Here is a 13,915-nt window from a genome sequence, read left to right as displayed (position 1 = left end):
AATGCAGTACACCAGAGATGCTCCATTAACATCTTCCCACTGCCCACCCAGGACTCCCTGTCCCCCTGCATGGAGCAGGACATGGGGCTGCCCAGCTCCCAGTTACCTTCCAGCGAGGCAGGCAGTCACTCGGCTTCCAGTGCCCTCCCAGCTTGATGGAAGGGTCTTTAGAGAAGAACTGGTGGATATCCTCCATGGTGATCTCACTCATATTTACATCAATGGGGCCCTCTGCAGAGTGGGAGAAGCAGTGGGGGGTGAGGAACTGCTGTGGTCCTGGGGCAGCACTTTGCTGCATCCCTGTCCTCTATCCCCAGCACCAGCAAAAACAATTAGGAAATGCTGCTGATGTAACACCTCCATCTCCTCAGCCTTTGTGGCTGCTACTGGATGCAGCTCTCCGTGAGAGCCCCATGTACATGAGAGCCCGGATGCAGCTGGGGTACCTCTCTACTCCTCCCTGCATGTTTCCAGCAGACGAAACCCCTAAGCTCAGCAGAGAGCACCCCCCCACACTCTGGAAACATGTGCCCTCAAAAACCTGATTTTCCACCTCAGGATAGCTTTGGTAGAAGCATTTCTCCCAGCTGCAGCTCCCCTGGTGGGGTCCAGCCCATCTCCCACAGCAGCCCCAACACAGCTGTAACCGGCACAGCTCGGAGCTGGGACTGGCAGCACTGCCGAGGCACAAGGGAGCCACTCCGCCACCACTGCCCCTGGAAAAGGGTTGGCAGAGTCTTTTCACCGGCTCCCAGCGCACAATCCCTCTTTTGTTTGTGTTTGCCAAGCGATGGGCTCCTGCCCCAGTACGGAGACATGCCTCCGACACAGCAGGGATTAATTCCTGAGGTGGGTAAACAATGATTTCTCAGGAGGGAGCTGGGCTCTAAACAGCGCTCCCATTCATCCCTAGGTGCCTGGCAGGGAAAGGTGCAATGGTGGTGAGACTGGGAATGCCACTGTGTGCCTTCCAAAGCCATGGCGAGCAGGAGAGGGGCACAGGGCTGTCTGGATGCTACTCACTCATAGAAGGGAGCCTCTCAGGACAGGTATTGTTGGGGAAGTAGGTAAAGTCTTCAGGAAGAAACGTTGTGGCTTGCAGAAAGGTGTCATTGTGGCTCAGATCAAGAGGATAATCTGGGGTCAAAAAAAAAAAAAGACAAGGAGTTTTCCTCTGAGCTGTAGGTCTGTTATTTCCAGCCACCTCCCCATGCCACTGTGAGCAGACTCCAAAGTCAACCACAGCTGAGGATGTCCCCAACAGCACAGCTGGAATGTGCTCTAGCCTTGCAACGCAGCTGGGTGCTCATCCCCATCCTGGGACAGGTGGCTGCAGAAGCCCCAGCTGCCTTAACACCACATCAAAGAAACCTTTGCATTTTCTGGCCAAAGGAGGAATTTTGAGCATCACCTTTAGATATCACAAAGGAGCACATGGCTCTTGAAAGGAAAAGCTACCACTGCCTTGTCCCTGAAAGACCCTGGCACAGCAAGAGGGGATGTGCTCCTCCAGCAGGTCCTTTCCCAACAGGGGAGAGGGAAGTCCCCAGGCCGGTCTCAATGCCAGCTAGGAGTGTTAGTGCAGTATGCTACACAGGGCAATCCTGCCTGGAAACCTCCTCAAAGGATCAATAAAAACTATCACATTACACGCAGACTTCCCCGTGCCTCGCATCGTACAGGAGCAGAGGAGCTCCCATGCCCCAGCAGTCCCAGCAGTGCCCAGCACCTCCCTCCAGCCTCCCCGTTCCCCGCATCCTTTAACCTCCCAGGCAGCACCCTCCAGCCTGTTACACCTGGAGATGTTTTGAGGTTTTCCACTGGGGAAAGCCATTTGCTGTGTCATGCTAGTAGGTAACATCACGTCAGTAACATTGTTTATTCACTCAAGTAAACAGTATCCAAACTATCTCAAAAATCAAGATGGGCTGCAAACAGAACCTAAGGGCTTTTCAAGTCAGTTAGATGTTATTTTGGATGCTTGATACTGTTCCAAATTTTCATAAGCAGTTTTCCCTGTAAACTCCCATTACCAGAGCACACCGCAGTACTCAGCCCAGGTGATAGCCCACAGTGAAGCTCAGCTGCCCTGTTTTGCACCAAGGACTGCCTTTTTTGCTGGGTCCCACCTTGCAGCTGTACCAGGCAGGCTTCCTCTCCCAGCTGTCACACAGCCTCACTGCCACAGCGGTGTGGGGACAATGCACTCACGAGGCAGTGACACCCACCCAGGCACCCAAAGTCAGTCAGGGAGGGAAGGTTCTGATCCCAGTGTTAATGCAGTCCTTGTGGCCACAGCACCAAGTGCCTTCCAGATGTCACCACCATCCATCCTGCAATCTGCTCTGACCTGCCTGCCAGGGAAGGTCGCCCAAGGATGGTGCCCAGTGCTTGTGTGTGCTAAAACTGTCCTCATGGCTGGAGCTCTTGGGGAGGGATGGATGTTCTCACATGCCTGTACCAGCTGGGATTGGTAGGAGGTTCAAACAAAGCCCAAGATTGCAGCAGCAGCATTGGTATCGCTGGCGCTAGTGTGGTCACCAGTTCCCTGCCTGCTGCAGGAGTACACACGTTCTTGGATCACTTGAAGCCCCCCAGGGCAGAGCCTCAGCGGGGATGAAGGCTCTCACCACTGCAAGCAGCAGCAATGGAATGTCTAACCCTCCTCCCCTCAGGGGATCAGCCACTTCCTCACCCTGCCTCTGCTTTACTTGATGTTTCCAGTCTTAAAAATAGCCCAGGTGGCTGCCCTGGCTGACTTGGTGCTCTCCTGCATAAGTTGATAATTCCCCTCCTGTGCCCGTCCCCAATCAGGGCACAGCTGAATTGGTGGCTGCACCTCAGCAGGCTGGGCAGCAAGGACACGGCTCATACTTCTGCTAATGACGAAATAATCTTGCCTTGTAAAACTCTGTCAGCCCCTGCTGCTGAACTTTGGCGGGCGAGGAGCCGCGCTGAGCTCCTCACACCCCACGCCAGCCTGATGCCACCAGCACCAGCGTGAGGCTGAGGGGAGGTGCCAGCAGGGAAGGGTCAGGCTGGGTGTCACCAGCCCAGCAGCAACGCCTCAGCCCAGCTCACACACAGCCATGGGCAGCTCAGCTTCACTGTACCATATTTACACCACGACTCGTAACCCCACATGTTCGTGGACATGTGGATGGTGAAGAGGCTGGGACGGGGGAAGCCTGCGCTCCACTCCCTGCATGCTGCCCAAAGTTCAATATATTATTTGTGGCAAATCTCCAGCCAAGTCATCTCGGTTCATACTTCACACTTGAAGAGTGAAGCTTATGAGCACAGGCTCCTCCACGTGCACAGAGCCAGGGCTCTGCGCAGGTGCGTGCCTGGGAAGGTATTTTTTTAAATATGAAACCTGATCCTTGCACTGAATTTGAAAGTGTTTACCCTCAGACTGGTTGAAGCTACAAGTTGAATTCCTGGAAAGCAAAGAGGTTTTCAGCTCAAATCCCATCATTTCAGACCTTTCAAGATTTTCACCCCTTATACAAGTTAGAAGCATTTGAACTTTTTACATATATAAATAAATATAGTTTTTATATATTGACAGTATTTATATATATAGGGTATTTTTATGTTACACATGTATTTTTATATATAAAAATAAAAGAGGCAGACAATTAATCAAAGCTTCCACCCTGCATTTACTAGTATAAATTAATTCCTTCAACTTACTTTTGAATGGAAATGGAATCTTTAATCAAAATTGCAATTATTCAAGAAATACCTGAGTCATTCACACTGCTGTTCCTCTTGGCATAGGCACTGCGGACCACCTGCTCGTACACCTGAGCTCCTATCGTTCGCATGTTCTCACGGATCATGATGCCTTGGGCTTGCATCATGAAGAGGTAGGTGTTCACTGCAAGGGAGGAAGAAAGAGGAATATTTTCATGAGCATCAGCTTTTGCAGGGAAAAAGAAATCAGGGTCTTTTGGAAGCATTCCCAGCCTCCTGCTTGATTTCAGCTCCCTCCCGCCAGGCGGATCCCCGGGTTGCACAAGCCGTGGCTGCCCGGCAGAGCTGGGAAGGGCAGGGAGTTGGGCAGTGGAGGCGTAAGGCACGTTTGGAAACCCCACTGGTTGACAAGGGGCATGTACCCAGCCAAACCTGACTATCAGGCTGTAAGACAGCACTGCAGCTTAAACAACAGCACCTCTTGCTGCTTAATTAGGGAGGTTTAATTAGGAAATATCATTATAACAGGAAACCAAACTGTGTGCCTGGAGAAGGGTAGTCGTTCCAGACTGCAGCACCGAGGGCTGACACTTGCCTGGCAGAGGCACCCCAACAGGCACCACAAAAAGCATCCCCACACCAGACTCTGAGCCCCCAGCATGTCACACCCCAGGGCGGGCAGCAGCACAAGCCCTGGGTCCCTGGGGCAGCCCCCCAGCCATGTTTCTTACCCCTCTCCTCTCCTGCTGACCCCATGCCCTGGCACAGCTCAGGCTGAGCCTGATTAGATTTCAGTTTAAGCTGACACCCAGCTGGCAGGACCAGGCCCCAAAGTAAACAGCAGCAAGCACAGCCCTGTGTCACCAGCAGCTCCCATGGGACAGCAGGACAGCCATGCACAGGGGCAGCAGGACAGCCACTGGGCACAGCACTGCACCCCTCACCAGCATCGCTGTGCCAGCCACCGCCCTCTCAGTATAGTTTTAGGCTTAAGAATGAAGTGGAAAATAAAATCTTAACTCAAAGATACCAAGAAGGGGCAACCTAGAAGGCCTATTTTGCACTAGTAATTAAAAAAAACAGGTCAAAAGACACTCCAGGAGGGATGAAGAAGGCACCAGGCCAAGGAAACAACAGAGGAGGGCAGTAGCTGATGCAATGTCACCAGGAAACATCTATACCAGACAGGCCATTTCTACAGCAGGCATATTGCAGCCTGAAACCAGCAGCTACCAGTGCCAGGAAGGCAGACACAGCTGGAGTCACTGGGAGCACAGGCTGGGTACGGCAGCGGTACCAGAGAGCGGGGGTCCCCGGCCCGGGGTACACACACCCTGCACCTCCCTGGGCTGCCCGCCTGCCCCCTTCTGCACCCACACACTGAGGCAGCTCCAGAAAGGCTGCCCAGATACATTTCCCAATCCCAACTGTATTTTGTCTTCACACAGTAAATGTTTGAAAGGGGGATGGAGCCCCATGTCATGCCCGGAGCCCAACGCCATGCCCGGCTGCTGCCCATGCCCAGCCTGTCTCTGAGCCATGGGGAATCACTGGATTTTCAGCAAGAAGGGAGTCAACTGCATTAAGTGCTTGGCAACTAAATGTCTTGAAACGCAATTTTAAATGTCCATTTCCAGCCTCTCCCTTCCCATACTCATACCCTTTGCGGTGGGGCCAGTGATGGCACCTTAAGCCAGTGGTTACAGCAGCAATGAGCAGGAGCTGGCTCAGCCAAAGCTGCACCCAAACCCTCTTGGATCACCCGCCTGTTCCGGGGCCAGCTCTAGAACCAGAGTGACTGCCAGATCAGCTGGTGACAGCTACAGCCTAAACATGAGCTTTGGTGCAGCTTCTCGGCAAGGCACCCCTGTTGCAATGACCATGAGAGGTATCAAGTGCTGCTCCTCCTCAGAAAGACAGGGAATTTGCTCTAACATATGCCCAGGGATAGGGCTCAAGGAAAAGCTGGCATTTTGATACAGCACCAAAGGCCAGAAACAAAAGTAGCATGCAAAATTCCCCATGCAAAGCCTTACCCCCAAGCCCCAAAACCTTCACAAGTTCACAATCGTCAGCTCAGAGTTCAGCATGAAATGGCATCACCTCCCAGCACCAGCAGTCCAGCCCCAGCATCCCTCCCCAGCACAGCACCGGCTTTGCCAGGCAGCTGCCCACCAGGATTTATGAAAATGGGAGCTCCTGCAGGAGTTGTTAGAAATGGGCGATTCGGGGTTAGCAGTGCACAGTGAGCGATGCAAGCGGGCTGGCAGAGCCTTGGGGTGTAGGGCAGGATGCACAGGGCAGCCCCAGCCCCACCTGCCCGTGCAGGTCTTCCCCAAGCTTTTCCTTCAGCTTTCCAGCCCAGTGCCAGCCTTGCCTTGGGTGCAAAGGTGACACATTACGGGTTGGTGCTTGGGGCATGCGGCTCCCAAGGCCATGTTCTGCCCCAGTGACAGCATCCACCCTGCTGCTGGCACAGGGCTCTACCAGGAGGCAGCACCAAGCAGCACATCCAGCCAGGGGAACAGCATCCTCCAGAGCCAAGCCAGCACGGCAGGGCATGGATTGTGCAGGAGAGCAGCACCACAGCCACACCACAGCCACACCACAGCCACTAGCTGTGGGGCTGCCCAGTGCCCTGCCCAAAAACACGAAGGCTACTCAAGAGCCAGGCACAGCTTCTCTCCTGCACAGAGCAATGGGGGCTGAAGCCCCTCAGCTGAGCTGGTTATCGGGCCCAGGCTGCTGCTAAGGAAGGGGCAGCGAGCCTGCACCTTCCAGCCCACATGGAGCTGGGTCAGCGGTGAAAAACAACTCGCTGATGCTGATCAAGTAATTTCACTTTCTACTTCATTATGCTTTGACTTGCTGGGTAAAGCAGATCCAGGTTTGGTGAAGCATGAAAGAACAGGAGAGACAAATCAGCATCCAATCCCTGGTTAATTTGAGGAAGAGGGAGGTTTGTTGGGCACAGTGAAAGCGCTGTTTGTTCCCCTCCACGGCGGCAGACGGAGCAGGGCCTCGCCACAGCCACATGACACGGCTCGCTGGGCCAGGCTGCTCGGAGCTGCAGCAGGAATCCTGAGCAGACTGTCACAGCAGCCACCATCCCAGGGGAGCGCGGGCAGGAACAACACCAGCTTTGTGTCAGGCAGCAGCTGCCTTTTCACGTATTAACCCCTTTAAGCAGATGATTAAGGAGATACCTGGCCACGGATGAGCTGTTCCATCAACATGCCAAACACCCAAGATCAAGAGCCTCCCATGACCAGGGACCAGAGCCCCTTCTCCTATCCCCAAAACAAACAGCCTGCATGAGATAAGCTTCACAAACACCGTGTTCATCCAGAACACACAATTCGTTCAGGTCAGAAAATCAGATTTAAAACACATTATTGCAAACATTTCACTCCCTGTGTGTGCACGTTGCTTAGATCAGCTCCAGGGGCTGCTGTGGCTGGGGCTGCACCAACATTTGGGAATCGCTGTACCGAGCTCAAACCTCACTCCTCCTCCATTTACTGCCCTTTTGATGAGCAAATTAGCCATGTTTTAAATTTGTTAAGCCTGACCTGGCTGATCCTACAGAGCCCAGGGCCCCTCTACCCAAGAGGCCTTTCCCAGAGCCAGGGTGCTGGAGATGCCGATCACCCCTGAGCATTTACTGCTGCAGACACAGGCTCGTGGTGGGCTTGGCCTGAACCGTGGTTCAGCCAGAAAGCAATTCTCCCTGTTGTGATATATTGCTAATCTCATCACACAGGATGATCTCGAAAATTACATTGGCCTTCTGCCTTTCTTCCCTTTGAGCATGCAGCACTTCAGAGCACACGCATGGAGCGGTAACAGCCCAGCTACTGCCACTGCGCAGCTGGACAAGGACAGGACAGTGATGGGAGGGGGGAGTTGGCCCTTCTTCCTTTTATTTCCAGCAAACCCTCACTCCCCGCCCTGAAAAGAAGCAAAATTTAAGAATCCGTTTGCCCAAATAACTGCCTGAAGATTATTCTTGTTGGTTCATTAAAGGACAAATCAACCCTGCCGTGATTTAAACACACAGAAAACATAACAGCTTGTCACCAGCTGGAACAGAGCCACAAGGCTGCACCCCAGGGCATGGCACCCCTTGGGATATTGCACCCTAACCTCTCTGCTCACAAGCAAACTGGGAGAGCAAGTGCTCACTCAAGCCAGGAGTGGATGCAACAACTGCAGCCAGGGAAGTAAAGTCTAATTAAATAAATGAGCACTGAAGTCTTCCTGTAATCATTTCTCTGTTAGTATTTTCGGAGCACTTCTAATCAAGAAACAGCTGACTCTCTCATGGAAAATTAGTTTCATCGTGATGATACATACTAGAAGAGGCAACAGGGTAATTTGCAGCTTGGGAGCTGATTTGGAAGAAGACTGACTGTGATCTATGCCATCCACCGACACAGGAGAGGGAACAGACCTGACATGTCTCGCTCCTGACCCTGACACATTTCCACCGCCTGAGGAAAGGACCTTCCTGCAGCATCCCGCTGCACGGGGGACAGCGGGGTACCCCGAGCTGGGAGAGACAGTCACTTGAACTGGGGTCAGGAAGAGGGGCCAAGTGGCTCACAGCAGCCCTGCACACCTGCAGCAGTATCAGCGCCCAGCACAGCAGCCAGGCTTTCCTGAGGAAGGAGCCGGTCTTCCTCTGCTTTGAGATTTAGGGCTTTCTGTCACATTCAGCATTTTTCCCATTCATTAGTCCACACGTGCTGCAGAAGCACAGAGGGGCTGTTTGAGATCATCACGGTCTCACTGCTGTGTGCAGCCTTCTCCTGCCAGCACCTGGAGTCCCATACCAGCAAGGGCAATCCCTGTCAGCCCTCGGAGCTCCCGTTTCAACCAGCACAGTCACAAACCAATGCACCACCAGAGAAACTGCTGCTGAACACTCCACCAGATGCTTGGAGTGGGCACAAGGTGCCCAGCAGAGCTTGTGGGACACCTCACGTGGGAGATGCAGCAGCAACTTGGAAGGGGTGAGTGTCCTGCAGGCAGCAGGGTGGGTGCTCAGGTCACTCTGCCAGGGCTGGGAGGTCCTGCCTGCTGCAGACACCTCCCGTGGGGCCCAGAGACAGCGGAACCAGCAGAGTCATGTCTACGTTAAGCCTTTTGCTAAGCTCTCCCAGCAGATCCCCAGCATCAATCCAGCTCCATTAGCATTAGCAATACAAAGGGGTTTAATCAAACTAAGCCTCTAAGGCACTGATAGACAGTTACGATAGTCTTAACTCATAAATAACCCAACTAGGAAAAGTAGCAGCATCCCAGCGTTCATACACCATGAAACCTCTGTCTCTATTAGCTTTCCAGTGGCACTGTATTCCCCAGACATGCTAAGTGCCAGAACAATTAAATAAGAGGTTCCTATTAGTTTTAGAGAATTTAATATTAATGCCATCACTGTTACTTAGCCCTTTGCCTCTAAATAGCACAGGAAGGAATAATTTGATACATTAAATGGTCTAAGAATTAACAGTGCAGCAGCAGCACTGAGCTGGTAATTACAAACCACTTGTCCCCAAAATTGGCAAGTTGGCAGCTTGCACGTGCATACAGCAAGCAGGAAGATGGGAGGCTAAAGTGACACTCAGTCAAAGCCTGAATATGGGAAATTTGTATCTGAACTGTCTTACAGAAAAATGACCCTGGGGAAGCCTCAGCAAGGGGAGGAAAATCCATATTATTCTAAGAGACCCTAAATTTTTCATGTACATATTTAAGGTGGCAACTTCCATTTGCAATCCCACAGCTGCCTGCACTAAGGTGTTTGTGTCACTCGCTCTGAAAACTGCACTGGTTTTAGGATACCCAGCAAGAGGAGCACAACGTGCTCTGCACGCATGGGAAAGCTCAGAAGGCCAAGGGAACTCATGAAACACCTTCAGCACCAAAGCACCCATGGAAGGAGCTCTGCACCCCAACAGCAGGCAAGGCTGGTGGTGGGATTGAGCCCCAGGTCAGTCACCCAGGCGCAGCACCAGTACGTGCAGCACCCAGCTCCACGCAGGTGGGAAAACCAGGAGGACACAGTTTACCTGTGCACTGGGGCAGTAATGCCAAGGATGGCTGTAAAAATCACACTGGGCTTTGGAAATCCCAGAAGCAATCCAGGGCTCTGCTGCAGTTCCTCTCTGTGAGGAAGGGCACGGTGACATGCAGGCTGGAGCACAGAGCATAACAAGCACTTGCCCAAGTTAAATATTACCCTTCCTCGAGAGATTCAGACTCTTCTACTTTAATTGCCATTCAGGAGATGCGATTGCACGTGACTGCATGTCCTGTTTATCTTCCATCCCTCCATCCCCATCTCCAGCCAGTCTGCTCTCTCCATCCTGCTCCCTTCAGCAGGGTCAGTGCAAACGCTCCCCAGGAGGAGCAGAGCATCCGCTGGCAGCAGATTCCCATGCAGGCAGAGCACAAACACACAGCTTTCACCCGCACACGAAACGAGCAATCAAAGGCTCTTCAGCAGGCGCTGACATGGACACTGACCCGACCTCCGGGCTGGCAGCACCGGCTGCTGCTACCACAGCAAACATTTACACTTCCAAACACTTACAGCTCGGCGGCGTTTGTTCCTCCGGTTCATTAGGAGACAAAGGGGTGGGAATTCCTGCATCCTAGACACCCTCTTAAAGCGTCAGGAATCCCAGTGCCCGAGTCCAATGCTCATGTAGGACCAGGATGAACAAACAGAGGTAGAGCTTTTGTTAAGAAAAATAATAAATAAGAATTAAGTGAACGCTTGGGAAAGCAAGGGAGATGAAAAACAGGCAGATCGTCCCCAGCGCTGTCCTTGAAGCGGGAGGGCAGGTTAGGACACGGGCTGCTTGGGACAACTCCTCATCCCCCGGGCAATGGGAACTGGCACAGCTGCAGGAGACAACGGAAATCCTCCATTGCAGGCAGGCCCTGCCACCAACCTGGGCCTCCTGCTCCAACAGGCAGTCATAGGACATGCAGGAAAATGGGGACACATGGAGTGGCGCTGCCTAGGAAATGCAGTCAATAGGGAGTTTCAGCAGTGCTGTCCTTCACCAGGTGAAGCAATCTAGAATACAGTCAGACCACAGCAGAGAACAGGAGACAGGTGGGATTTGATTTTAAAATTTCCATATACATGACACACCAGTTAAAGAGATATTGAAATCATTGATTTGTTAGTCTTCCAAATTAGGAGATTATACCCATTGGAGAGTATGAAATTGTCAAAAAACAACTTAAGAGTAATGGATTTATTGGCTCAGTTCACACATTGCAAACTGCACTGTCTGTAACACCCTGACTTTGACGGCGAAAAAGAGAAAAAGTTCTGTTGTTTAGGCTATTCCCCCCAAAAAAACCCAAGACCTGATTTTTCAAGCATGTTTTACAAGTTCAGCATGGCTGAACAAAAAGGGTTATCACATGTACAGCCTCATGTCTGCTGCAAGGGAGCTGCTCCAAGGGGGGGTCCGAGAGGCTGTTCCAGGTCAGTGGTTTGCCTCTCACACCAGGCTGGACCATCCCGGTGCTGAGGCGTGAGGAGCCCCCCCGGCCAGCTGGCACGCAGGGCAGGAGCTGTGCTTGCAGCATCCAGGACAGCACCGCTCCTCGCTCCATCCAGCGAGACCCGCAGCACATCTTCCACTGCCATTTATGGCTAAAGCATGGTCCAGCATGTCCTATTTACATCTTGTCTCCAACAAAAAAATAGCACAGGGAATGCCCTGCTCCCAGCCTAGCTCGCCCACGATGCACGTGTCCCACGGGACCCGCTCCTTGCCACAGGATGAACGGCAGAACCCGAGGCAGGGATTCTCACCCCCGGGGAGGGCTGGCCTGTGCCGTGTCTGTCCCTGCCTCCGACCTCAGCAGGGCAGGAACCAGCGGTGGGGACACCCCAGCAGCCACCAGGGAGGGGCACGGCAGGGGCAGAGTGCAATGCTCCGCCCGGGCTCGCCCTGGGCACACCCAGGCACTGCCAGGACTGCCCTGCTCGGCAGGACACGGCCACCTCCCCGAGCCGCAGCCTCTCGCCTGACCTGAACCTGCTGCTTCCACTCTCGCTGGGGCTAAAAGAGGCCTCACTGCAATATCATGACCAGTACCTGCTAGTGGGAATAAAGCATCCTGAGCTGCCTCAGCCCTGACAGTACAAAGGCTACTTTGCTGCAAGCACGATTTGCACCATGGAGACCAAGGAGAGAGCCCTCTGCAGCAATGCCCCAAGACCATCCCTGTTGTGGTTTCTTTTCTGTACATTGCCAGGTCCTGGGAAAGCGGCCATCCCAGCAGCCAGAGAAGGAGCACAGCCCCAGCCCCACCTCCACACTACGCATCTGCCTGGCTTGCCAGCCCTGTCAACTCCTAAAAAATTCTCGAAGCTGGAATTCTCGATCACGTGGGATGATTGTTGTCCGAGATTTTCAAAGGCAGCAGCTCAGAGCTCCCTGCCAAGGGTACTCTCACCATGCAGTGGCATTTAAGACCCACAGCAGCTTGGCCTCCACAGTCAGATTACAGAGTTGTTCTTGTCCGCAATAATTAAAGGCAACACTCTGAATGGCCTCTCCAGCTGCTGTGTTTTATTAGAAGCAAAAAAGCTATCAGAGAGAGGGTGCAACTTTGAACTTCCAACACCCAGACCATTACCTAAGGGATTTTGTAAGAACTATGACATCCTAAGACATTTATTAGCTTTGTTGTGAGCTATGCAACCTTGGAACACATAATATTTTTATTATTTTCTTCTGCCTGACAAGCAAACTGGTAATACAGCTGCTGTAAATAAATTAACTGATTATCAGTGTTATCAGTATAAGGAATGACTTCACTAGAAAAAAAATCATCCCTATCTATGAACTTGTTTAACACCTAAGAGACTGTCCATCAAATCCCAGCCTGTGTGACGCCTACCTACGTACCAGCAGAAAAGCAATGGCATGAATCTGTTTGGGATGCCATGAACAGGGAAAAAGAAAAACCCTTCCTTCCATCACCCCACAGACCTGTGCAGTCCGTGCCCTTCAGGACCAGACCCCGGAGCTTAGCACATGCAGACTCTGTGCAGAGACAGGGCTGTGCTCGTGGCTTGCCCCCAGCACTGCCCTTCTGTCCTGCCTCTGTTGACTTGGCCCTCCTTCCCAGACATGGCCAACATTTACCAACAGTGTCACCACGCTGGCGCCAGGCACAGGAAAACCCTAAATCTTATCATGGGAAGGGGGAACAAAATGCCCTGGCTTCAGAGAGCAGATTCGCACCACCCTGTACCACAGCACCACACTCAGAGCTGTGCCTAAGCACTGCCATTAAGTTACACATTAATCCCAGATAAGCAGCCACAAGGCTATTGAGCCAGCGAGCTCAGCAAGGGATCAGCACTTCCACAGCCCCAAGCTGCGACCAGGGTTCACAGGACATCACCGCCTGAGAGGGACGGGAAGCTCATGGCCCCTGACTCCCACCCCACCAGGCTCTGTTGGGTTTATACAAACAGGGAAGAACCTGAGGCAAGTTCAGCAGACGCTGTCTGTGATCAGGCTGTGGAGATGGGATTCTGGGCACAAAGTATCCTGCCTGTCCCTCTGTGGGCAGGAGCAGCCATCGCTGCCTCCTCCTGCCCCGGGCCACCAGCACTCATCGGGCTCTGCAATTGCTTGGGGAGGGATGAGCACACACAGGGGCACACCAGGGAACAGCAAACACCCTTCTCCTCCTTCCCTCTCCCCCACTGCAACACCTTTAAGTTCCTGACACACAGCAGCACCTGAAGTTTCCTTAAGAGAGTCGAGTGTCTGCCGAGGGATCTGACCACTTGCTCATCGGTATGTGCAACAGGACAGAGGGGGAAAAAAATAATTAACTAATCAATTCCAGCCTGTCTGCAGCCAGATGTCGAGCTCTGCAAACATGAGTCAGACATACGGCTACCTTGGAAAAGCTAAACTCATTGGGAACGGGAGGCCCATGCTCCCAGGTGGAACAGCCAGAAGAGCTGAGCAGGCAGTGAGGGCAGGACTCCTCTGGGCCAGGGCAGCCCCGACAGACCTCAGGAAGGAGCTGCTTGGGGCTGGTGTCCCACAGATCCTGCCCACATCAGCACCTCCAACTCACTGGGCATGGCATGACTCCACCCTCCTCCTCCTCCCTGCCAAGGCACCAGCCATTCCCTCCACACCAGATAAACGAGATT

General features: G+C 52.8%; 1 protein-coding gene across 1 annotated transcript in view; it reads right to left on the bottom strand.

Moving 5' to 3' along the window:
• Positions 1-13,915, bottom strand: part of B4GALT5 (beta-1,4-galactosyltransferase 5) — a 34,613-nt gene that overhangs the window by 7,618 nt on the left and 13,080 nt on the right. The window contains exons 2-4 of the mRNA XM_069034207.1: positions 3,749-3,883; positions 1,024-1,137; positions 107-231 (exon numbers count right to left, since the gene is read on the bottom strand). Of these exons, the coding sequence (XP_068890308.1) occupies positions 107-231; positions 1,024-1,137; positions 3,749-3,883 (374 nt within the window). The remainder of the gene's footprint in view (positions 1-106; positions 232-1,023; positions 1,138-3,748; positions 3,884-13,915) is intronic.

The sequence above is a fragment of the Aphelocoma coerulescens genome, chromosome 20 (genome assembly GCF_041296385.1).
Source record: "Aphelocoma coerulescens isolate FSJ_1873_10779 chromosome 20, UR_Acoe_1.0, whole genome shotgun sequence".
Taxonomy (NCBI): domain Eukaryota; kingdom Metazoa; phylum Chordata; class Aves; order Passeriformes; family Corvidae; genus Aphelocoma; species Aphelocoma coerulescens.
The sequence above is the reverse complement of the archived record's forward strand: the minus strand, read 5'-3'. Positions and strand labels throughout refer to the sequence as shown.